At 53.5% G+C, this 26,161-nt stretch overlaps 1 protein-coding gene across 3 annotated transcripts in view; it reads left to right on the top strand.

Moving 5' to 3' along the window:
• NDRG4 (NDRG family member 4) overlaps nt 1-26,161 on the top strand; it is an 87,505-nt gene that overhangs the window by 10,787 nt on the left and 50,557 nt on the right. For all 3 annotated transcript variants that reach the window (XM_039503269.1, XM_039503266.1, XM_039503268.1), the window contains exons 2-3: nt 8,386-8,477; nt 13,964-14,008. In XM_039503269.1, coding sequence (XP_039359203.1) covers nt 8,409-8,477; nt 13,964-14,008 — 114 coding nt within the window. In that variant the 5' untranslated portion in view covers nt 8,386-8,408. The remainder of the gene's footprint in view (nt 1-8,385; nt 8,478-13,963; nt 14,009-26,161) is intronic.

Here is a 26,161-nt window from a genome sequence, read left to right as displayed (position 1 = left end):
CAATGTGCGGAGATACTATGAGATCCTGGAGTCGAGGTTTGCTCATTAACTAGGCGTTAACTGCTTGCCCAGCCAGCCCGACCTTGCCCTGCTGCTGTATGATAGATCAGCTGCTTCTGTGATGTCATTAATGATGCCGACATGAACTGGGGCTGGATGAAAATTCCCCAGCTGGGTCGAAGGTGCCAGGTTTCTTCCATATTGAGCTGTCGGGGAGACTTTTTTTTTTTTAACCCTTCCATGGACATGGCGCTGTCATTGCTGCTGTGGTCTGCTTCCCATGCTGCTGCTGCTGCCTGTGCTGCATGCTCAAGTGAAAGCGGTTAAAGCCATGCTTGTGCCCAGTGATGGTGATGGGAGATAGCGATCAGAGAAAGGTCTGCATCACCACTCTTTGGGTTAACCAGCCATCTGTGCGTTGCATGCCTCCTGGATGCGCCCTCACTTAGGATAATTCCTTAGATTAGAATTACTTAGACTAGAATAGAAAACCCCTGGATCTGTGCTGGGCATGTGTGGGTCTTCACGAGGGCTGACACATGGTTTGGTCACAGAGATCCCCTTGGGACTGTCACTGACGTGCTGAATTTTCCTCTGAGCCCATTTTCCTTGCCAGCTTGGGACTCCAGAACCCTGTCTTGTTGAGCCAGACATGCCAGCCTGCTGCGACACAGACCCAGCGTCTAGACCATGCCCCCAAAGCTGCAGGCTTTAAGTGAAAACAGCTCAGCAAGTACTCCCGTCTCCAGCACCCGGGCGCCCAGTTCCCAATGGGATCCAAACCCCAAATAAATCCATTTTATTCTGTATAAAGCTTATACAGGGTAAACTCATCAATTATCCACCCTCTATAACACTGAGAGAGAGATAGGCACAGCTGGTTGCTCCCCCAGGTATTAATCACTTACTCTGGGTTTATCAATAAACAAAAGTGATTTTATGAAGTATAAAAAGTAGGATTTAAGTGGTTCCAAGTAATAACAAATGGAACAAAGTAAGTTAGCAAGCAAAATAAAACAAAACACGCAAGTCTAAGCTTCATACATTAAGAAACTGAATACAGGTAAATCTCACCCTCAGAGATGTTCCAATAAGCTTCTTTCACAGACTAGACTCCTTCCTAGTCTAGGCTCAATTCTTTCCCCCAGTACAATCCTTGTTAGTTCCAGCTCAGGTGGTAACTAGGGGATTTCTCATGACTGGCAGCACCCTTTGTTCTGTTCCACCACCTTTTATAGCTTTGGCACAAGGCGAGAATCTCTTCTCTCTCTCTGGTTCCCCTCCCCTCCCCTCCAGGTTTAAGATGGATTCCAGTATCATGTGACATGTTCACATGTCCTGTGAGACCCCAAGCCTCCATTCTTCCCAGCCTGACTCTCAGGAACCAGGAAGGCTTGCAAGTAAACAGAACCATTTATCGGTGATTGATTCTGAAGCACCCTTAATGGCTTCTACTTAACATGTTTACATCAGATATACAAGTTTATATCTTATTCTCCTAACTCCAGAAATAATACATGCAAATAAATGGGATGAACACGCTTAGTAGATCATAAGCTTTGTAATGATACCTTACAAGAGACCTTTTGCATAAAGCATATTTCAGTTACATCATATGTATGCTCATGAGCATATTTTCACAAAACATTCTGGAGTGCAACGTCACAGGGGCTCTGCACAGAAATCTCATTGACAGATGGCTGCATGCGCTGCTTGGGAGATGCAGCCCCTGACCTTGTTGGTAGGGCTGAGTTTACTGGGCCTGCGGCTCCGTTTGTGGCACAGTTTGTTCATCACACTGTACAGCATTGGCTTCTTCTTGCTTTATTGAGGCATTAACCACCTCATTATGGGGGTCGCCCTTATGGAAAAGGTCTGCAGAACTGAACAGAGAACTCTGTCTCCTGGACAGCCCATGGAATTCGGTGGCAGGGGGCTCATTCCCTGTCAAACTCCAGAGGTTGATAGAGTATCTCCTATAGAACCCTGGTAATGTCGTCTTCTCTATTAAATTCCCCAGGACATTTCTGTAAAGGGTGACCATTGCAGTCATGCCCAAAGCTCCTAGCAGCTGGGGACTTTCTGCTCTGAGTTGCCAGTGCTGGAACTAGAGCTCACCTGAAAAATTAGGATTTTTCTGTGGAAAATTTCAACGAAAATGAAGAAAAATTGGTTTTGTTGACAGTTTCCTCTGCTGTGTGCGGTGCGCAATGGCTGCACGTGAAGCCCCGCGTCAGAACAGCTGGGGAGAGATTGGGCATCTAAAAATACATCCCGCCTGCATTGGGTCATCCCATTTCCATGGATACAGCTGAGCCACAGACTGTGTGGGGTCAGGGGCTTGGATGGGACAGGAACGATCTGTCCCCAGTGCAGTCCAGGTGCACTGATGAAGCCAGGTGCTTGTCCCTATAAATGACGTGGGGTTACTGAGCCGGGAACACCCAGGAAACCAGCTGGCACTGGCTAGCAATCAGTGTGACTCTCCGGTACCCCCGTTAGCCTCCTGCACGGACCCAGGAGGGGATGGTGTGGGAATCAGTAGAGACCTACCAGTGCTTCTCTGGGAGCCCAGGGTTGTCAAAAGAAATCGAAATAGAAAAGATTTCCACTGGGAAGAGGAAATGAGGCCTAAGCCAGAGGTATCCATCAACCACTTCATTGCTACCTAGTGCACCAGATCCATGGGGCAAAACATGCTTCTGGGATGTGTGGGTCTTGAGGGCTCTGCGCCTGACTCTCATCTCGTGGCTGGGTGAATAATGAATCCACTGAGGTCTATGGAGATACACCCATTTTGCAGCACTGAATCCCCATAGGTTACAATGTTGGTTACAGCTGATTGACGCTGGCATCAGTGAGATCAGAACGGACTCTAAGCCAGGGGGGTTCTAAGGTGTCTGTCACCTTGGGATGCAAGTACCATCTCCCTGCTTCCTCTGCAACCTGGCACAATTTCCTGAGTCCTCCTTCCCCTGCGGGTGCATAACATGGGCCTAAGTATTATTCTCCTCAAATCTCTGATTCTGTCAGGCACAAGCGACTACGCCTGTGACGTACAGCTGTCGTGCCAGGCTCCTGGACAAGTCCTGGGAAAGGGGCCCACGCTACTTTTCCACGTTCAGAGCCACTCCGATCATACCAAGCTCACCAGGGTCCCCGGGGCTGGCTCTCTTGCCTGGTGCTTCCTTGCTCTGTCTCCGCTCAACACATCCCCACCTGGGGAAACTTCCCGGTCAGGCTTTTGGCAGGTTGGGCCTGCGCTTCTCCACTGGCCGAGGCTTCTAGCCCTCCCGTCCTCTTGGCTTCTAGGCTGGCTTCAGAACAGGGGCAAATCCTGGCCCCACAGAAGTCCGTGGTGGAACTGCCATTGTCTTCAGTGGGGCTAGTACTTCTCCCCTGAGATCGACCCCTCCTTGGTACAGGGATATTGAAATTCTGTTGCACTGCAGGTGAGAAAATTTGGCCCTCGGTTACTCCTCTGGAGCACCCATAACCTCAGTGGGGTTGCATGGATGTAGCGTAGGGCAGAATTTGGCCCTTGGTCTTACAGTTTTGTCCCGCAATTCAAAGGGCTTGACTGTCCTCTGACTTACACCAGTTCTGCGCTGATGTGACTCCGGGGTCACTCCTGACATACAGCAGGGCATGGGAGAGGCGAATCGGGCTTCCTCTTACCCTCAGATGGCTGCCCCAGAACAGGAGGAAGGAACATAGAGATTCTCCCTTCACTTAATTCTGTTTCAGAGGTACTGAGAGTTGGGATTTCATCTTTAGCTCTGCTCAGACTGGAGCCTCGGTCCCGTCACTTTTAAGATAACCAGGATAATGAAGTATCAGAGGGGGAGCCGTGTTAGTCTGGATCTGTAAAAGCAGCAAAGAGTCCTGTGGCCCCTTATAGACTAACAGACGTATTGGAGCAGGAGCTTTCGTGGGTGAATCCCCACTTCGTCGGATGCCACGAAAGCTCCTGCTCCAATACGTCTGTTAGTCTATAAGGTGCCACAGGACTCTTTGCTGCTTTTACAGGATAATGAAATAACTCTACCACGAGAAGCCTGGTATGGGCTTAAAGATGGGCAAATAGCACAAGACAGTTTGCACGTCTTCTTTAGAGGAAACACCAGGTGTTTGCTTTGGTGGTATTCACAGCCTGTGTGACCCCCCACCCCAACGCTCCTGTGCCTGATGCTTTCATTTTTTGGCTTTCACGTTGTGCAACTGAATACTCCAGGTGAACGTGTTCCTCCCTGAGCTTTCCCCTGGTACGTCTGTCTGCCCATCTTGGAGATCTTGGTTAGGCCTCCTGTTGGTAAGTCTCGGTTGCCCAATCAGGGAGCAGAAACGATGGCATGCTCCATGAGCGTCCTGCTAAAAAGGAACGATGAACGGCAAGCGGCTGACAAGCGATCTGAGGGTCATGGGGAAAGCGACAATGAGACTGGTAATGAGCAGCAGCGGGTGGGGACATGAACACAGACCCCACTCTGAATGATTCAGCTCATCTCCTGACCCCGCACGTTGCTGTTTGCAGGCGTTTCCTGTTCTGGGGCTGGCTGTCAGTGGAGCCGTGGCCATTGACACGAGCAGAGGATCTGCCCCTCTCTCTGTAATCAGCATGTGCCCTCATGTCAGTACCCTCTGTCCCTCGGGGCACATGCAGCAACAGGCTGCAGTTCCCTCCCCTGCTCCCACGCTTTGCACGGGGCATCTCCTGGGGTGCCAGCTTAGGGGTCTCCTGAATTCCGCAGGGTGACATACACGCGTCTGTCTAAAGAGACTCGGGCTTCTAATTGTGGCTCAAAAAGTGACTCTGCCAAAGTCAGTGTAGTTGCACTTACTTAAACTCTGAATTTTGGCCCATGGGCCATGACTCCTCTCCTGTCATACCCATGGGCCTCCCTTGAGCAGAATTCCCCAGTCCTGCCCGGTGGTGTGGCCTGTGGGTATGCACAGCTGTCTTAGGGGCAGGATAAGACTCGGTAGCCCTGCCGAAGTCTCCAAACCCTCTTGGGGCTTGTCTCCATGGGAACGCCGTCCTGTTTTACGCCAAGGAGCTGTGACTACTGGCAGAGCTCCCCATGTGGATGCTTCCGCCAGTCCAAAAGCAGCGTTGTTTTGGTTTAACTCAACCCCTTCCAAAGCAGAGTAAGTTAAACTGCCTAATGCTCCTGCTGTGCTGGAAAAGAGGGTGCGTGTGGGTAGTCACCCTAACCCCCGATAGTTATGCTAGTTCCACTGGTGTTACTGGGAACACTTTCCTGGTAGACAAGCCCTTACTTAGGACCCCGACCTTGCGCTCTCCATGGCAGTGGCTCTCATTGCTCCCTTGCGGAGCTAGCTGTGGTGTGGCTGGAGGGGCTCCGTCCTCTCTTGGGGGCCCCGCACCAAGCGCTGCCCTCCGTATTCTTTGCAGCATTCAGGTGTGGGCGCACCCCTTGAGGGCAGGCTTGTGTTCCGGCCCCGAGTCGTATCCCTGCGTGTGCAGCCTCCTTGTGCTGTGGCAATCCTGCCGCATGTCCCAAGCCGAGCGGGGCTGGCCCTTAGCTGGGGGGGAGGGGTGCTGCTGCTGGGCTGGGGCCACGTTTCACAGTACGTTGGCCACGTGTGGTCACAGTCCCTGGCTCTACAGATGCAGGAGAGTTAGCCTGAAATTCCAGCATGGACTCTACATGCTGAATGCCCCGCTGCTCGGTCAGTTTGATGCAGTCTCCTTGAAGTCCATTGTAAACTGTTGTGCAGTGGAATATTGCACCCAGGGGTGGCTGTGGTGGGTGAAACGATTGGTGTATAAGCTGCTTTGGGAAGAGAAGTGCTATGTGCAGCTGAGAGATTAAACTTACCGGCAGCATCTCCCTGCTGTCTCCCTCACCTCCAGGGTTTACATGGGAGGCTCTTTTCCCCCCTTCCAAGATCTTTTGCACAGTTGAAATCTCTGTTGAAAGCCATTCAGCTTAGATTGGAAGCTCTCTGGGGGCAGGGATGGTCTTTTAGGTCTGTGATTGTACAGCCCCTAGCACGCCGGGGTCCTGGGTCACATCTAGGACTCCTAAGTGCTGTGGTAATACAAATAATCAATGAGAATTAGGGCCCTACCAAATTCACGGCCATGAAAAACTCCTCACGGACTGTGAAATCTGGTCTTCCCCGGTGAAATCTAGTCTTTTGTGTGATTTTACCTTATGCTATACAGATTTCACGGGGGAGACCAGTGTTTCTCAAATTGGGGGTCCTGACCCAAAAGGGATTAGCAGGGGGGCCACAAGGTTATTTTAGGGGGGGTGATATTGCCACCCTTACTTTGGCACTGGTGCCTTTGGAGCTGGGCGGCCGGAGAGAGGCGGCTGCTGACCGAGGGCCCAGCTCCGCAGGCAGCAGCGCAGAAGTAAGGGATGCAATGCCATGCCATGCCATGCCACCCTTCTGTGCTGCTGCTGCTGGCGGTGGCTCTGCCTTCAGACCTGGGCTCCTGGTTTGCAGCTGCCGCTCTCCAGCTGCCCAGCTCTGAAGGCAGCACCACCACCAGCAGCAGCACAGAAATACGGGTACTCCCTACAATAACCTTGCGATCACCCCCCCCAACTCCTTTTTGGGTTGGGATCGCTACAATTACAACACTGAGAAATTTCAGATTTAAATGGCTGAATTCATGACATTTACGATTTTTTAAATCCCATGACCGTGAAATTGACCAGAATGGATGGATGGCGAATTTGGTAGGGCCCTCAGGATAATGCTCTCGCGGATTACTCAGCTATGGGTCGGAAGGTAACCACTGCTCAGCACCAGCGATCTGCTCCCAGGATGGAGTTAAGCACAAACTTGGTGGAGCTGAGCAAAGGATGTGAAACTCTTGTCTTGTTGCCAGCCAGGGGCTTGGGCCCAGTTTCTTGAGGTCCCAAATCGTTCGGGCCAGCTGAGCGCCAGCCTGCTTGGCTTCCACGTGTATCTGTTAAGAGTCAACCGGTCCCCATGGCTCAGATTGCAAACCAGCAAACCTGGGCCTTTCCAGCTGAGCTTTTCCCTGCCCCCTGAAACTTAGACAGGCTGTGGCTTTGTCCATGCACTTGCGGGCACTGATCTGGTTAATCGTGCAAACTCCTTCATGGACGCTTAGTTAAGAGCAGCTTCTTTCAATTTAGCTTAGCCCTATTCCCAATCCGCGGGAGCTAAACCGAATCAGCCAGGTTTCTGTGGATTTAAGCACATCCGCACTGCTTTTTTGCATCAGTTCAACTGACTCCACTTTCAGTTGCACCTTTCGTTGAAACTGGTGCGGCTTTCCATGCGGACACAGAGCAGGAGGAAGGATTTTTGTGACACTCCCCATAGTCTGATCTGAAATGCCTGAGGTTTATGCAGCTGTGACACTGTACCCTGCAGTTCCCTAGATAATCTCGATTTATTCCAGGGGCTTGGACGTCTCAAACTCCTGGCTACTGGGGGGCGACAGCTCCAAAGCCTGCAGAGCTGATGGCCCTGATTCTAGATTGAGCTGTCTGGGGTATTCACCTGACCCCCATCACCTGCGCACCCCTCACAAGTGTGAAGGCATTTCTCCTCCCAACACCCCTGGTGGGCAGGGCTGGGCTGGGCTGTTCTCCCCGTGGTACAGAGCAGGAGTGGAGGCACAGAGAGACCAAGGCCGAAAATGTCTTTAGGCACCGCTCTGCTCAGTGTTGCAAGGCCTAAGACCCAGCTCCCAAAGGTTCTTACTTCAATGGAAATAGGAACCGAAATCCCTTTGCAGAGCTTGGCCTGAGTGACGAAGGAGCCTGGGCCCCTTTCAGTGAGATTTAGCTTTACAGGGCTGAAGTGACTTAGGACAGGAGTGGTGCACCACCTAAATACTTTAAAAAATCCGGGCCTAAGTGACTTGGCCAAGGTCACCCAGGATGTCTGTGGCAGAGCACAGATTTGAACCCAGCTCTTCCACGTCCCAGGCTGGCTCCTTGCCCTCGGTGACCGCTTGGAGGATCCAGCCCTGCTGAGCTGGCTCGCGCGGATGCTGGCCACAAATTTGTCAGTGCTTGTGGGCTTCAGCCCAAAGGCTCCCCCGGGCCAGCCAGCTCAGTGGGGTGCGTTAGGGCGAAGGCACAGAGCTTAAACCCCTGGCCCCTCTGCCATGGCTGCCCACAGGGGGACCAGCTACTGCCCGCTCTGATAGCCACCATGTGCTGGGCACATCTGTCCCATCCTGATGCCACCCCAGATGGACCTGTTGGAGAGCTGATCCTTGGGGCGCACGCAGCAGAGATCTGGCTGCTCCCCTCTGTGGCTGGCCCTCGCCAGCTCCAGCCCAGAGCTCAGGCTGAAGGTCTGTGGGCAGGAGGCTGGCTGCCAGGCAGCTGACCCGTGTGCTGGATTTTATTTTCCCCCCTGCAGGGCTGCTGCTGCAGGAAGTGACCATGGCAGGGCTGCACGAGCTGCGATTCACCGAGGAGAAGCCACTGCTGCGAGGCCAGGATACCGAGCTCGTGAGTTGCCTTCCTTCCCCACCGTACATCCCACCTGTCAGCCGCCTTCATTCCCAACACGCGAGGAGGTGCTGACTGTACGGAATGGCTGCCTGCCCTGCTTTGCCCTGGCCTCATTGGAGCTGTTCACCCGGCAGCACCGGGGGTCTGTAATGTACTGGGTTTGCGTGTGTGTGTGAGAGTGATGTTGCCCTCTAGTGGCTCAGCTGACAGGGTGGATAAGGGACCTAGCATTGTCACCAGCTAGGGGAGCTCTCCTATAGCTCAAATGCAAGGGATCTAGTCCTGACTCTGTGTGTGTGTGTGTGTGTGTGTGTGTGTGTGTGTGTGTGTGTGTGTGTGTGTGTGTGTGTGTGTGTGTGTGTGTGTGTGTGTGTGTGATTATCCTCCACACACTCATTGTCCTATAACTGTGACTCTGCCAGTGCATTCTGGGACATGCATCTGTCCCAAAGAGGCGTTACTAGGAGCACCGACTTTTGGATAACTTCCACATTGGGATGCAGCTGGGAGGAGCGGCTGAGCTGAAAGTAGCTGCAGCTTTTGTCCACGCTGAAGAGAAACCACTGTAGGCTGGACTCGTTCAGCTGGATTTCCGCTAAGGTGGCTTTGTGAGCAGCGAGGGTGCCACCACGTGGCCCAGCTGAAGAATGGCAGCTTGCACCGTGTCTGGTAGCAGCTGGGCCCCTGCGGAGATGGCGGCCAAGAATCAAGCACTTGTCTGTTCCCAATGTCTCCACTGCTCCCCTTGGCTTGGCCTGTTCCTCAAAGGCTCCTTTCATGGCAGCCCATGTCCCATCTGGAGCCTTGCACCTAGCTCAGCTGCAGGGGGTTATCTGACCGAATGCTGCAAGATCACTCACCTGCCCCTGCCAGGCCTGGGAGCAAAGGACGACTCACAGGGACTATCCCCCGCCCCCGATCAGACCTTTAGTAGGTCTCCATCTCTGGCAAAGCTCCCATTTGGCGCCTGTCGTGTGAGAGAGGAGTGGGAGGGAGGCTTCGTCTGGAAAGCAAGCGGGGAGGAGTTGATGAACATCAACGAGCTGACTTCTCCCTGCAGGCTAGAAAGTGTGGGGGAGCCAGCCAGCCCAAAGAGCAGTGCCCCCAGGACAGTCTCTGAGGCCTAGGGGGAGGGGAGAACCCACGGACACCTTCCCGAGGCCTCTCAGGGGCGGGCGGGTGCAAGAGACCGGCCTGGTGGAGCTGGGTTGGGAGGTGGAGGGGGGTTGGAATGACTCTCCCTAGCTGGGTTTGGGTGGGCTTGTTCCTCCCCTCCCACTATCTCCTGTGGCCTTCTAATGTCCCTTCCCTAATCCACCACGAGGACGAGAGCTCCAGCACGCCCTCCTCCCTGTCTGAATGGTGACCAGCTTGGTCTCTGCCGGTTTCCTGGGTTCCCCAAGCCACGCTCATGGGGGAGCAGATTCCAGATGAGAACTGCAAGGAGCCAGCAGACTGCAGCATTCACTGAGATGGTGCCTCCATCATTGCACCATCCTACCTTGCTGTCCCCAGCTATGGCAGTGCACCTCCAGCCTGGCCTGGCCTGCAGCACTCCCTGCTACTGCAGGCACATCAGACGCTGTCCAGCCTGCTGAACGGTGGGTTGGCTCTCTCTGGTCGAAAGGCGATCCCCAGCGGTGAGGGGGGGTGGGCCCCCTCTCACTGAGCCGGTCTCCAGCATCCTACCTGATCCCAGGAGTTGAAAGGCTGCTTTGCAAAGCCAGCGTGTGAGCACAGACCTGCCAAGCTGAGTGTGTCACCACCCACGTGTCTGTGCTCATCTCGCTGGCCTCGTAAATCCGAGAACGGGAGCCGGAGGGCTGGGTATGGGGTGGGCAGGGCCGCCCGTCCTTGGAGCCTGCAAACGTTCATTTGCTTTGGAGCTGCACTGGGACGTGCCGCTGGGCTCTGCAGTGGTGCCCGGGCATGGCGTGTGGCCGGGTCAGGGGTGATAAAGGGCTCCCAGAGAACTAGACGTGGCTTTGAACCGGAGACTTCATCTCTGGACGTGCCCTTGAAGCCCTGTCCTCCAGCATTGCTCCTTTGGGGCCGGTCTTCGTGTCCCAGCATCCTCTCTGATGCCAGGACTCTGGCGTCTGAAGAGGTTTGACTTGGCCCCTCCCACCTTTCGGAGGTGGCCATTCGCCCTGGGGGGATGCTGCAGAGGAGGTCACATCCTGCTCGCTGTGGGTGGGCATTGGAAATCTCATAAGGGAAGGGGTTTTGCCCACGCGTCCACGGTCAAAATCTTCCACTCCTAGTGCTGTTGTGCTGGCGGCTGCCCCCCACCCCAGAGCTGGCTGCATTTCAGGGCCTCTGTGTGTGTCTTGTAAAGTGCTCTGGGACCCTTTGCAACTCGGGACTATCCTTTCAGCCTGAGGTTTGGAACTGGAATCTGATCTGATCCCAAACTCCCGCAGAGTCTGGACATATGAGCCGGATTCTCCTCTGCCTTTCCCCTTGTGGAATTACTTACACCTGTGCAACATGTAGGGTGACCAGACAGCAAGTGTGAAAAATCAGGACAGGGGGTGGGGGGTAATAGGAGCCTATCTAAGAAATAAACCCAAAAATCAGGACTGTCCCTATAAAATCGGGACATCTGGTCACCCTAGCAACATGGGGCTTGACTGCTGCCATTCTGATTGGTGCTAATTGCACTGGTAAAAACCAGTTGCACAAGGGGGAAGGCAGCGTTCTGGTCCAGCCTGTTACAGGCAGGCCTGAGTGACACAAGTCAGATCGGGATCAGAACTCCCGCCAGGGGCAGGGGGAGTTGGATCTGCTGTTCTGTCTCCAGCGAAAGGTGCTACGGCAGAGATGCATTTTGCTAGATTTTCCAATGCGGGTGCCTACAACCGGGCACTAGAGCTGCTTGGAGAATGGGATTTCTGTCCTGCAGGAAATCCCGACATCTTGAAACTTCGTTTCCTTTCGAATTGGGACAGAGCTGACATGATCTCGGAACAGAAATCCCCAAATATTTAAATTCAGAAACACGGAACCGACCTTCTCAATTTGATAATGTCAAAACATTCTTCTACAGACTTTTATTGTAATTGTATTTAATTTTAAAGGAAACAAAGCCAGAAAGTCCAAACAAATTGCCTGGAAACGTTGCTGTTGAAATCGGCGTGTTCCTGTAAAACATTTTTATTTCAGCAAAACAGCATTTTTCTGCTAGACTGTTGCCTCATACGCTTTTCACCCTGCTATACTAAGCCCCCACATAATTATCTGGTGTGCCCCCCCCCCCGATTTCCAAGCTAACAGGAGTTGTGTGCTCAGCATGTTCTAACCTTGGTGTCTGGGTGTCTGCTTCTGTACAGCCAAGGATTGGGCGCTGGGTCCTCCAGCCTGGGGGTGCTAGTGTTCCTCTCTCAAAACTGGGACTCTTCCTTGTCTTCCACCCCCACCAGTGCTGCCCTGCCCAGGATCCCGTCTCTGTGCCCGGTCCCGCAGAGGAGTGGTAAAGCTACGGCCATGTCCCTGATGCCAAGAGGCCGAAACGTCTAGGAGAGCGAGAGCATTAAGAGAGCTTTATTGAATGACAGGCTGGGGAAAAGAAGGCAGCGGGGGTGGGAAATGGCGAGGCCTGGCTCAATCAGCCGCAGGTGCCAGGCTGCTGCAGCTGGGCAGGTGGCCAGTGAAGACAGAGGCCCTCTGCCAACCCAGCCAGGGGTGGCTCCATCAGTTCACCCTGGCACGGAGGGGAGGGGAAGAACACGAGCTCCTCCCTGGTAATAGGGGAGGGTGCAGGGGGCAGCAATGGCAGGCTGGGGCCCTGGAACTGTGCAGGGGAGATAATCGCTGCAGAGATCAGAGCAGGAAGGCTGGGCCCAGCTATCTGGAGCATCTGGGTCTCAGGTGACTCCAGCCTTTGGGTCTCTACAAACACACCCTGAAGTCTGGATGGGGGAGAGGCACATTCATGCTGAGTTTTTGTTCCATCCTGGGCTCCCTAATACTGAGATCTCAAGGCTCCAGGAGTCCAAATAGTGCCCCCCTCCCCCCCACCATTCCTAGTTGTGGTGCTGGGGAAAGAACGGACGGGAGCTTTAAGCGCTTGCATGGGTCTGGGGGACTCATGCCATGTCCAGGGACGGATGCTCTGAGGCTTCTGCCAGGCTCAGGCCTCTAGAGGCTGCTGCCTCCCGTCTCGTCATGCCTCCTCCCAAGTTGGTGCCACCAGCTGATGGACAAAGCTGTGACCCGGCTCCCAGCTGCTGGAGGCCCTGAGGGATGGGAGCCAACTTCTGACACTGAGCAGAGCTCTGCTTTGTTTTCCATGGGGAGAATCTCCCTCCACCTAGCAAAGCATCCAACAGGAGGCTTCCCCAGCCACTCAAAAAGCCAGGAACCACTTGAGACGCCGGTGGGAGGAATCTCGCTGCAGCCTGTCCCCCTCCTTGTGCTCCTGAGTGTTCCCTGACTGAGCCCTTTGTGGAGCTAGATGGTAGCTGTCTCCTCTCTGTCCTGCCGTTTGTCCGGGTGACTTTCAGAGGGCCCCTGAGGCGGGCTGCCTGTCCTGATGTTCCCAGCCAGGCCTGTCCTGCATCCCTCAGGCATGACGGGTGGGCCGCCTGGAGCCCCCGTTACGCGCTGAGCCGTGCGTCTGTACCGACTGCCAGTGCGTCGTGAGGACGCACAGTCCTACAGCCGAAACACAGCCCAGGCGGCATCTCTAATGCCCATGTGCGGATGCTGATCCATGGCACGTGTCCGCACCCAGACAAGGGCTCACCTGCCCACAGAGGGCGGCCCAGCCGCTGCTGAACGGACACAAGCCCAGGTGCTGCTGTGGGATGCTGGTGTAACCCCTGGTGAGTGCGTCTCGCTCTGGGCCTGATCCGTCGGCAATGGGAGTGTTACAACTAGGGAGCTTTAGCTCAGGCTAGTGCAGATTATGCTTTTAGCTCCGAAGGTCCCCAGTTCGGTCCCCTGTGTGTTGGCCAAGATGGTGGCAGCTGGGCATGTACAGAGGAGTGGGCTCACAAGCCCTGGCAGGCACAGCTGCCGGGGCTTCAGTTCCGTAAACCCCTCTGACAGCATTTCTGGAGCTGCTTGTGGCAGAGATCACACCCTGAGGCCTGCGGCAGCGGCAGGGGATGAGCCGCACAGCACAGGGCTTTGCTCTCTTAACGCTTCTCGGGTCAGTTGTCCACTGGGACTGGCATCCCACTGCCTCTCTGATCTCAATGGCCTTCGGGCCAGCAGCGACTGGCCTCTTTGCTGAGGTCCCCGAGATCCTTCCCAGCTTAGAATGAGCATGAATTCCCTCCTGGGGTGTTAGTGGAGGAGGAGGCTGTAGGGGACACATTGGCACATCTTCCGTCTCCTTTCCTCTTTCATCAGAGCTCTCAGCAGGTGACTGGAGGGCAGGTGGTGACGGCGAGGGGGTAGGCATGAGTCTGTGTTACTGCTTCGCGGTGGCGCCTGTATGAGCTCTGATGGTTCTTTCTGGTCTGTTTCCCCTCCAGGAGCATTCGGATACGTTCCTTTCTGCGGTGGACACGGACTGGAAGGTAAGGCCCCTCCTCTGACTGTCCGGCTCCTCTGCCCGTTCTCTGCGACCTGGGTGGGATGGTCACATTCTGCCGATTGGCCCCGCGGTTCCAGCAATGAACTCCCCTGCTCCCTGACCAGTGCTACTGGGCTCTCCTCAGCTCGAGGGAGAGGAGGGAATGCTGCCGAGCAGCTGCCATTCGGTCCTCCCTTACTGGTGCACTTGGGTTCTGTGGCTAGTCACCCACTCTGAAGATCAGGCATGCAGGGGTGAGGGGGACAGAATGGCTTGTGGACACATCCCCTGAGTGTGGGTGACCGATGTGGGGGAGTCAGCCTGGTTCCCAGCCTGAGGGTCTGCGTCTCTCCAATGCTAAAGGTCTCTGTGCACCTAACAATCAACGGGACTGAAGCAATGAGCTTCAGAGTGGCAGCTGGTTGGCACATTACAGTATTACGGTGCAAATGTGTGTGTGTTCGCATTGCTGTCTTCTGGTGGAGGGAATTGGAACTGCTACACTGTGTGACATTGGCCCTATATTGCTAACCTCTAATGGAGATCCTCCATTAGCTCAAGTGGTGGAGACTGAGCAGGTTTAGCCCCACTGTCACAGTGACATTGCAAGGGGCAGTAGCATGTGGTATAGTGACAGCCATGATGTTGTGGCTGGCTTTGGATTTATTAAAATAGTTCAGCTTTGAAATCGCCCATCTTGATATTCTAGTTACTACACCCACCACTGAAGTGCAGCCACCTCTGTGGTGTATCCTGGCAGCTGGTTAATGGCACTGCTACGGTTGGGGGCTGGAAGTTGAAAGAGAATACGCTATTGGAGTACAGAATATCCAGACCCGCAATAAAATCCCCCGCCCCAATGCAATTAAGTGCCGGGGGCCAAATTCAGCCCTGGTGTAAGAGCATAACTGCTGCTGTCAGCGTTGCCCCTGATGGTCGCACTGCTATGGAGAGTGGCATCTGTGGGGTTTATGGGCCCTGTAGGGGACACATTGCCACATCTTCCCTGTCTCCTTTCCTCTTTCATGAGGCAGCGTGGGAGGCTGAATCTTATTAAATATCATTTTCCTTTATACCAAAACAAATCAAGGAAATCTCTCCTCATGCCTATGCCTCCCCAGTCCCCCGGCTTCTCCTGGCACATATGCTCCCTCGTGGTGGGAGAGGTGGAATCAGCAGGCTGGCCTTCTGGAAAACCGACTCCTCCCAGGAGTAGGGGTGGAACAGGAGCTCAGGCTGTGGATTTCACAGCTACTTCAGTCTCTGCCTCCTCCAGCAGGAGGTGCTGTGGAATTATGCAGGAACGCTGGGTCTGGTGGGGGAGCGTTACTGCAATCCCTCGCGTCTCCCAGAAGGGGGCGCTCTGGGGAACGGTGTAGCTGCAAGCTCTAGGGTTGTCAACTTTCTATTGGCACAAAACCGAACACCCTAGCCCCGCCCCTTCCACGAGGCCCCACCCCTGCTCACTACATTTCCCCCCCCCCCCCCTCGGTGGCTCGCTCTCCCTCACCCTCACTCACTTTCACTGGCCTGGGTGTGGGAGGGGGTGAGGGCTCCAGGATGAGGGGTTCAGGGTGTGGGAGGGGGCTCGAGGCTGAGGCAGATAGTTGGCGTGGGGAGGGGGAGAGGGCTCTGGCCTGGGGGATGCTGGCTCTGGGGAGGGGCCGGGGATGAGGGCTTTGGGGTGGAGGAGGGGGCTCCAGGCTGGCAGGTGGGGCCGAGGGATTTTGAATTTGGGAGGGGCTGCAGGTTGAAGCAGGGGGGTGGGGGTGGGAGGGATGAGGGCTCTGGCCTGGGGGATACTGGCTCTGGGGAGGGGCTGGGGATGTGGGGTTTGGGGTGCAGGAGCGGGCTCCAGGCTGGCAGGTGGGGCCGGGGATGAGGGGTTCAGGATGTGGGAGGGGGCTCTGGGCTGGGGGTGTGGGCTCTGGGGTGCAGGAGAGGGCTCTGGGTTTGCGGGGGTTCTGGGCTGGGGCATGGGGTTGAGGTGCTCGGGGTGTGGGCTCTGGGGTGCAGGAGAGGGCTCTGGGTTTGGGGGGGTTCTGGGCTGGGGCAGGGGGTTGAGGTGCTCGGGGTGTGGGCTCTGGGGTGCAGGAGAGGGCTCTGGGTTTGGGGGGGCTCTGGGCTGGGACAGGGGGCTGAGATGCTGGGGGTGTGGGCTCTGGGTTTGGGGGGCTCAGGGCTGGGGGAGGAGGCTGGGGCTCGGGGTTGGGGCGTGGACTTACCTTGGGCAGCTCCCGGTCAGCGGCGCAGTGGGGGGGCTAAGGCAGGCTGCCTGCCTGTCCTGGGGCACCGCACTGCGCCCCGGAAGCATCCAGCAGGTCTGGCTCCTGCCGGGGGGACAGGGCAGGAGGCTCCATGGCACATGCTGCTCTCACCCACAGGCACCGCCCCCCCAGATCCCATTGGCTGGTTCCTGGCCAATGGGAGTGCAGAGCCGGTGCTTGGGGTGAGGGCAGCACATGCTGCAGAGCCTCCTGCCCTCCTTCCCCCCCGCCTAGGAGCCGGACCTGCTGGCCCCAGGACAGGCTGCAGCACCACTGTTAACGGCCCGGTTGGCAGTGCTGATCGGAGCTGCCAGGGTCCCCTTTCGACCGGGTGTTCCTGACGAGAACCGGACACCTGGTCACCCAAGCCAGCTCCCTTTTCCTAGTCTCTGGAGCACTGGCTGGGGCGGTGCCAGCGTTGGACTGAAGTGTGAGCCACACACGCAACTGCTTGGGGGGTCTCTGCCTCTCGGAGGCTCACAGGCTGGCCCAGTCTCTCCCTTCTTCAGTGAGAGCCCCCCCCCCCCTGCCCACCCGTATCTCTCAGGACTTGCTGTAGGCCAGGGGTTCTCAAACTGGGGGTCGGGACCCCTCAGGGGGTCGTGGGGTTATTACATGGGGGGTTGTGAGCTGTCAACCTCCACCCCAAACCCTACTTTGCCGCCAGCATTTATAATGGTGTTAAATATACAAAAAAGTGTTTTTAATTTATAAAGGGGGGGTCGCACTCGGAGGCTTGCTGTGCGAAAGGGGTCACCAGTGCAAAAGTTTGAGAACCACTGCGTGCGGCAGGAGCCCTGGCTGTGGGGCACTCCCAGGAACTCCCACCAGGAGTCGCTGTGGGGCAGGTGTTGATCGGCTGAAGGGGACTTGCGGGAGGCTGTTAAAACTAGCGGTTTCCTCCAATAAAAACCAAGCTGAGTTTCAGAAATAGCTGCTGTTTCCATGGTGACAGTCGCCTGGGCAACTCCACCCTGGGTTTTGTGCAAAGCCTGCCAATCCCCCTCCTCCTTTGAGGGCTTTCGGCCCTAGGAAGCTGCTGCTTTGCTTTCGCTCAGAGATCCAGGTACCCCTCCTTGTGCTGCAGAGAGATTTCCGTGCATCTCCCTTACAGAGAGCACAAAGAACAAGCCCGTTTCCTCCAGCCCGTGTCTCAGCAGGGTGCTGCGTGGAGAGCTATTATCAAATTGCGTTAGGCTGTCTGGGTCCTGCTGAGTCTGGCATGCTGAAGAGCAGCTCTCCCCGCAGCTAAACAGAACTGGAGCATGCAAAGGAATGACTGTAGGGTGGCGTATGTGTGAGTCTCGTTATAATACATAGGCTAACAACTCTGTGATCTCTGTAGGACCTGCCCAAGTCGCTTCTGTGCCTCAATTTCCCCATATGTAAAACGAGGATAATGATATTGACGTCTTTCTGAAAGTGCTTTGAGATCTACTGATGAGACTGGCTGTGTAGAAGACCAATGTATTATCAATGGAGTCACTTGGAATTACATGCTGACTGTGCTCAGGGAACTCGGAACTTTCTGAAGGAGAAAGAGACAGTATCAGGGCTATGACACACACATCGGATTCTGGCAGCAGCGTGTCTCACTCCTCCTCCTGCCCCAATCCCAGTTCATTACAATACTTTCTACCTCTGTCACCTCTCATCTGACAATGCCAAAGTTGTACAAACATAGCAATGAATTACTTCTCACATCCCCCCCGCCCCCCGCCACTCTGTGCTGCTTAATTAGCCCAAGGTCACACAGCACATGGGTGCCGGAGCTAGGGAAAGAACCCAGGACTCCTGATCCCCATTCTGAACCTTGTGTGTTTAGAGTGAGGTCCAAATCCATGGATTGTGACTGTTGGGTGACTGACAGTTTCCACCCGCCCAGCAAGACACTAACGAGCAATACCATGATGGCTGCAGAGTGCAGTGATACCAAGTTAACAGGCACAGAGTAGACTTGGGGATGCATTTAGTGCTGACTGGCTGTGGGTCCTGGCTTCAAACCCTGCTGCAGGGGGCAACCATTTTAAAATGTGTTTATTTACTATATAAAGGGGAAGAACAGGCCTGTGGTTGATGCACAGAACTCTTGGCGTCCGTTCCTAGCTCTGTCACTGCCTCGCTGGGTGACCTTGGCCAACTTGCCTCAGTTTCTCGATTTGTAAGATGGGGATGATTCTTGCCTGCCCCACAGCGATGTTCTGAGGGTGGTAAAGAGATCAGAGCTTCTCAATACAAGGGCAAGGGGCTAACTGGGTTATTTGATGCTGCAGAGTTTAAAGTCCTGAGATGTCACGTTTTTGGCATTCTGCAAAGAACTGTGAATGTAGCCTGGTGGTGGGTGGGTGGGTGTATGCGCACGTATTGAGCATGCATGCAGCAGGATCTCTGCACTGCACTATCTTGTTAGAACTTAAGGCCAAATTTTGCTCTCACCAGTTGTACACCTGTGAAATTGTGACTTCAGGGGTGACTCTCACCTGTGTCTGTCAGATCTAAAGCTGACTCCTGGGGCCTGACCCTGCTCGCACTGAACTCCGCAGGAGTGGGATTGGCCTTGCTAGGCGATGCTAGGGAAGCAGGATGTGATTATAACTTGATTTCTAAACCAGCTTTGTTTCTACTCCTCAAAGGCTCCTGTCCTCTGCATGAACTCAGCCCGGGACATGGTTTAAAAATAAGCCCCTCTGGTCCTCTAGAAGCAAAAAATCCTACCACTCTTCTGACCTAGAGAACTGGGTGCTCCTTGCCCCTGACACACACAGTTAGAAAATGTAGCTGCTGGTGTTGTCTTTCCAAATCCAGTTCCCATGAATCCATCACAGCAGTGCCAATCCCTGATCCCAGAGCAGCGTTTCTCAATAAGCTGCCCGTGGACTGGTGCCGGTCCCTGAGATCTCCCTGGCACAGTTTAGGAAGGCAGCAATCCGGTCCCTGGTATCCACAAGGTTGAGGAAACAATGTCCTAGAGGACTGTAGTCCCAGCTCCCAATGAAGCTAGTGACACAGCTTCTGTTGGCTTTAACAGAGACCGGGCTGGCTCTGGTGTTTTCAGGGTTAAACCCGGTTAAAACTTGATTTCAACCCTGTGAGCCATTCTTTCAGTTTGGACCACACCGAAGTGCTTGTCTACATGGGGAAATTGACCCAAACAGCTGTTCTGAAGTAGCTCCCTGTATAGACACTCTTATAAACACTTTGGAAGTAGATTAAGCTGAACCACACTATTCTGGAATAAGAGTGTCCGTCCGTGGAGTTATCCTGAATGCCTGCAGCACTTTCGGTTCAGAGCGTTGCTTATTCCGGACTAATGCAGCCTAGCCCCGAATTCAGCATCCTTGTGAAAAGCTGCTTTTCCCTCTGGTCTGCCTCAAGTTGCTGCGCAGCTTGTGTGTAGATCTAGAACATGCCAGCACAGCCAGACCATGGCATAAAGCGGCAGGATGCAGCAGGCATCCAACAGCAACTAGCTTAGATTCTCCCCACCTGTTTGTTCTTTTTAGCAGCACGTCTAAAGCTGAAACACGTTGGAAAACCACAGAGGTGACTTCTTCTGTCGCCATCCCTGTCCCTCAAATTAGCATTTGCGTTTTCTTCACCGGCTCTTTAGAACCCTCTTCACATACCACCGGCCCCTCCCCACACCCAGATGACCGCCCCTTCTCCATAGCTTGGGGCATCCCCCCCTGCTGCTTAGAACACCCAACAGCTGGGTTGCTGAACTGTCTCTGGGTAGGGGGCTGGCTGCTGCAGCATGACCGTGAGTTGGGAAGCATCGCAGGGGGGCTGATGTCAGGAGTTGACAGTGTTGCTCTGTGTGCTCATTTGCTGTCCACACTTGTAACACCTCTTTAGAGTCGGGCTGCCGGTGTAACCCGCTGGTGTGTGCGTGTCAGGTCACCCTCTGCGCCTGATCCGCAGGGGGGGGTGAGTCTGCTACAGCCCCCTTATGGAGAGCTGGCTCTGGAGTTCAGGCTGTGGCAGCTCATGCGTTAAGCTCTGGAGGTCCCCAGGTCAGTCCTTGGTGCGTTGGCCAACATGGTGGCCATCACGCAAGTGCCTTGAGGCAGAGAATGGGTCTGTCTCCTTGTGCTGTATAGTGCTTTCCCCGTCTGGGATGCTGTGAACGATCACTAATGGCAGGTAACCAGCAGGGGGCACTCAAACACTCTGATCCTGGGGCCTGTGTGGGATGAAGTGGGGACACTGGTGGAGGAAAGTGGACTAGGGTGATGGGCTGAGGCCGGACGAGGAGAGACGGAATCAGCATGTCCATTACTCAGCAGTGCTGTCCTCCCATCCTGGGCTCCTTGTTAAGGTCCCTTCCATGCGGGTAAGCGCTCTCTGGGCCTGATTAGCCTCTCACTGATGCTAGTGTAAATCAGGAGCAAGTTCACTAAGGCACTAGTTTCACCAGGGTGAGAGGAGAATCTACCCCTGTCTCGCTTTGCCCTCGAGCAGGGAGCTGTAGTCCAGATTCCCTGAGTGTAGGCCCTGCTGTCTGGGGAATCGGGCGCTGCAGGGAATGAGATACGGTGCATGGAGCATTAATCAGCTGCATCACATCATCCTCGGGAGAGTGACTGAATAACAAGGCAGTGACCTCGGAGGCTTTCGGGGACAGCAGCTCCCTGTGCCCCAGGAACGGAGGGAACAAGTTCTTCCTCCAGGAGTGGCATGGCTCTGCGTGCAGGAGTATCCTCTCCCATAGGTCTCGAGGGTGAGTCAGTCTGGCACCTGCTGCCATTGCACTGACATCTGTGCTCCAGCGTGAGGTTCCTCGACGTGAGCTGCTGCTCCTGGGGGGAGGGTTTCTGCTGCTTTCTCTGAGAATTAGCACAAATGGGAAGGAGTGGCTGTGTCACTCCGGAGAGCTGTGAAACTGACAATGATTGCTCTGCCTGTGATTGCTGGGTGCAATGCAGCAGCAGCCTGCTGCAATTAGCACTCTCCTGTCCCGGGATCTGGCTAATATATTGGACTCTAGATCAGTTCACCAGCAGCTGTCCCTCTGTCCTCACGTGTACGATAGTGGTTAAAGAGGAAGAGTTTCACGTGCTCAGCAATCAGCCTGACATGACCAAACGAGTCCCAATTCTGAGCCCGTTCTCCTGCCCTCCAGTAGTGGACGGACCAGGTGTTGGCCATAACATAGCACAAAGGCAGTGACCAGCTAGAATGCATGAGCAAGAGTTCTTGCAGCCTGAGACAAGGAACTGGTGGGACCTTCTTGTGGCACAGTATGGTACTCTGAGTGCCTCTTCAGCACCAGGATAAGCTCCAGGGATTTTACTTGTGCATGCGCATAGAGAAACTGATTGTAGCACTTTCTATTCTGGCAGTAACTGGGGAGGATATTACACAGCAAATGCTAAAACTAAACTTTTTCACATCTGCAGGGCTGGATAACTGGCGCACAAGAGTTTTAAAAGACTTGGCCGAGGAGCTCTCTCTGACATTGATATTGATATTTAGCAGTGCTTGGAGTGCAGGGACTATCCCAGAGAACTGAAGAAAAAAACAAAAACCTAGGTGTGTTCCAATATATGAAAAAGGCAATTGGGATAACCTAGTTAAGTATAATAAGTTGGTTAGCTTGACTTCGATCCCTAGGAAAATCATGGGAACTCTGATATGGGATGCAATCAGTAAAGAATTAAAAGATGGCAGCATAATTAATATCAGTCAACATGGTCATATGGGAAATAGGTCTTATTAAACAAACTTGATATGTTTTGATGAAAATACAGGTTTGGTTGACAGAGGTAACTGTGGTGTAATCTGCTTAGACTTCCGTAAGGCATTTGACTTTGTACCACGTGACATTCTGAATGAAAAATTAGCAGTATACAAAATCAGTGCAGCACGTATTAAATGGATTAAAACCTGGCTACCTGCTAGAACTGAGAGTAACGGTAAATGGAGAATCCTCATCCAGTGCGGACATTGCTAATGGCGTCCCACAGGGATCTGTTCCTTGCCCAGTGCTATTCAATATCTTGATCCATGATGTGTAGGAAAACATAAAATCATTGACGGTAAAGTTTGCGGTTGTAACTGCTGGCAGTATGCTGGTCACAGCTCTTGGAGAAAAAGCAAAGCACGAGGCCTCTCCTTTAGGCAGACTGGCATTCTGGGAATATCAGCAGTGTAAGGCAGGGAGCTGAGCAGTCTTAAAACCCCCAGTCAGGAGGGAAGGAGATGAGGGTCTCCACTCAGGAGAGGGAATAGCTGGGAGGCAGAAACCTTAATTGGAGGGGGAATATGGATGCTGTTACTATGAAACTGTGATAGCCTCAGCCAGCTAGTTTGCCTAAAGGCCAGCGCCTGTGCTTTTTCTCTCTCCACAGGCAGTGAATTGCCAGCAATGACAGTTACCACACAGCTCCTTCTAAGCAAGCACCTTTATTCTTAGGGTAAAAGCATTACAGAGAAAACCTATAGGGACATATATTGATTATATAAGTATGCTTAAAGCTCACTGGAGGTCACTCTTATGGGACCCTCATCAACCAAAGTCTTTCCAACTCTTCTGCCAGGGTTGGGGGCCCCCTTTGAACAGAAGATCTGTCCATTTGCTGGATCAGCATTGCCATGTACCAGGCCCTGTCTCAGTACATGCTCGTCCTTTTATACCAAAAAGCCCTTTCTTTGTCTCCTTATCTCTGGAAAACCAGCTTGAACCAGTCTCTGCAAACCACTCCAGGGAGCGGTACCTCTCTAGGGTTCATTCAGCCTCAGTGATTCACCTTCATCACTCCCTACTGTTTTTAGTGCCTGGAAGAGCTGTCATAACCCGCTTCCCCCATGGAGTAGAACATAATCCTACATAACCCGTTCATAGAGCTAATGCACCATGGACCCCAAATAGATTGCGTGCAGTTGCAATAGCTGTTGCAGGTCCCACTTGTAAGAGGAGGGGCTGGATTTTGGAAAGTGGTGACTCTGAATAGGACTTGGGAGTCAGGGTTGATCACCAACTGAACGTGGACCCACAGCAAAATGTGATGGCTAAAAGAGCAATTCCAATCTTTGGATATATAAATAGGGGAATATCAAGTAGAAGGATAGAAAGGGGTATTGCCACTGTGTATGGCATCAGTGAGGCCGTTAGCAGAATAAAGTATCCGGGTCTGGGGTCCACGCTTTGAAAGCGATACTGACCGATTGGGAAAGAGTTCCAATGCCAGTTTGGAAAACCAGTCTTACAGTGAGAGACTTAAACTGAATTCACTGAGCTGCTTTTAACAAAGAGAAGGGGAGGAGGTGATTAGATCACAGTCTGCAGGTACCTTCACGTGGAGAAGGTTTCTGACAGCAGAGAGGGGTCTTTTAATCTACCAATAAAAGATGGAACAAGATCCAATGGTTGGAAGCTGAAGCTAGACAAATTCAGACCAGAAAGAAGGTGCATATTTGTACTAGTGAGGGTGATCTTAGCATATGAGCAACACGCCTCAGATGGCACGTAACCAGGATTCCTCACCCAGTTGGGTCTGCTGGTTGGATCATTAGCTGCCCAGGCCTGGGACTGACGGGGCATGCAACGTGAACACTGATCCATGCCCCCCAGTGAGGGTAATTAGCCATTGGAACACTACTCAGGGATGTGGTGGATTCTCCATCACTTGAAGCCTTTAAATCAAGTCCGGATTTCTTCCTAAAAGACTTGCTCTAGCTCAGACAGAAGCTCCAGGTATAATGCAGGAATTTCTGGGGGAGAGCCTCTGACTTGTGTCACAGAATCCCAGAAATCCCTAAGCTGAAAGGGACGTCGCCACCTTATCCATCCGCCCATGCGCGAAGGCAGGCCCAGGGAAACCTAGACAGGCATTTGTCAAACTTGGTCTTAAAAGCCACCAATAACTGGGATTCCACAATCTCTCCAGGTAACCGGTTCTGGCGCTTAACGGTCATTACAGTTTAAAAAGTTTTTCCTAATATCTAACCTGAATCTCCCTTGTTGCAGACTCAGCCTCTTGTCTTTTCCTCGGTGCAGATGGAGAACAGGTCATCACTGTCCTCTTGATAACCACCTTGTACATACTTGAAGACTGTTATCAAGTCTCCCCCCACCCTCCTCTTCTCTAGACTAAACCTGCCCAGTTCTTTCAATCTTTCCTTGTAGATCACGTTTTCCAAACCTCTTATTTCTGTTGCTCTCCCCTGGACTCTCTCCAGTTTGTTTACATCTTTCCTAAAGTGTGGTGCTGAAAACTGGACACACTACTCCAGCTGAGACCTCACCAGTGCTGGGTAGAGTGGAACAATTATCTTCTGTGTCTTACATACATCACTCCTGTTAATACACCCCAGAAAGATATTCGCCTTTTTCGCTGCTGCATCACATTGTTGACGTGTATTCAGTCTGTGATCCACTATAACCTCCGGGTGCGTTTCATCAGTACTAGTGCCTAGCCAGTTGCACCATTTTGTAGTTGAGCATTTGATTTTTCCTTCCCAAGTGTAGTACTTTGCACTTGTCTTTATTGAAATTAGTCTTGCTGGTTTCAGACCAATTCTCCCAATTTATCAAGAGTGTTCTGAATTCTAATCCTGTCCTCCAAAGTGGTAGCAAACCCTCTCAGTTTGATGTCATCTGCAAATTTTATAAGTATTAGCTCCACTCCATTATCCAAGCCATTAATTAAAAATCTTGACTAATACCAGTCCCAAGACAGATTCCTATGGGATCCTGTAGTGGGGTGGGCTGTCCGGTCAGCAGGCCTAGTGGTCAGGGCCTGCTGCTCTAGTCTGTCAGTTCAATGTGTCAGGCATCCCTGGACGAGGTTCAGCTGGATCAGCTTCCTTGCGGGTAGCTCTCTAGTCCTGCCCATCCCAGGGCTAGGTGTAGAGGACTCTGGGATGGGTAGGGGGACCTAGGCCTTACTAGGTCAGGGCTCTGAAGATGTGACTGTGCAGGCTTGGCCCACCTCCTGTTCGCCTTCCCCTGGGCCTCTTCCTGTCCCACCTGATGTCTCTGTTTCAGGCGTGGCTGCTGTTTGATGATAGTTCTTTGCTCCAAACCCCCAGGATATCTCAGTGCTGACGCAGGGACCCTCTTGTGCCCTGCACGTGGTTCTCTGGGGCAGCCTCCAAGGAGGGGGAAAAGACTCAGTCAGGCCTCCTCAGGAAGAGCTCCTGGAAATGGTTTCTCTCCTCCCCGCTCCGGCCTGGGCTGCTGAGCTCTCCGTAGGCTGCCCCTTCCCCCAGGAAGTGCCAGCGGGGCAGAGCTTTCCGGGCCCAGTGCTGCTCCAGCCTCTTAGCAAGGGGTTGGAAACCTCATCCCAGGGCCCACTCGATCCATCCTCCCAGTGTGACCGTGACTTTTGGAGCATGGTAAAGTTGTGCATCCACCTCCTAGTAATTTCATCTCCATCCCTTTTCCCTCGTTTGCGTATGAGACGATCACGCGAGGCTGTGCCAAAGGGCTTATTCTGAGCTCCCACTGTATCACCTCTGCTGCTTCTCCCCCTATCCATTAGGCTGGTTACCCCGTCAGAGAAGGACACTAGGTTGGCTTGGAATGGTTTGTTCTTGACAAATCCATGCTGGCTGTTCCTTATCACCTCATTATTCTCCACGTTTGACCAAACTGATTGGTTAATACTTTGTTCCAGTCTCTTTCTGGGTATTGAAGTTGGGCTGCCTGCTCTATCATTCCTGGGGTCCCGCTCTCCCTGCTTTTTGAAGATAGGTGCTGGGTTTGTCCTGCCGCAGTCCTCTGGGCCCTTCCCCATCCTCCAGGAGTTCTCAGAGATGATTAATGAGTCAGAGGTTGCTTCAGCTAGTCTCTTAAGTACTCTAGAGTCAATTTCATCAGGCCCTGCCGACTTGAATAGATCGAACGTATCTAAGGCTGGCTACACACTTAAACAAGCGCTGCGCCG

This window comes from Mauremys reevesii, linkage group 16 (assembly GCF_016161935.1).
Source record: "Mauremys reevesii isolate NIE-2019 linkage group 16, ASM1616193v1, whole genome shotgun sequence".
Lineage (NCBI taxonomy): Eukaryota > Metazoa > Chordata > Testudines > Geoemydidae > Mauremys > Mauremys reevesii.
The sequence above is the reverse complement of the archived record's forward strand: the minus strand, read 5'-3'. Positions and strand labels throughout refer to the sequence as shown.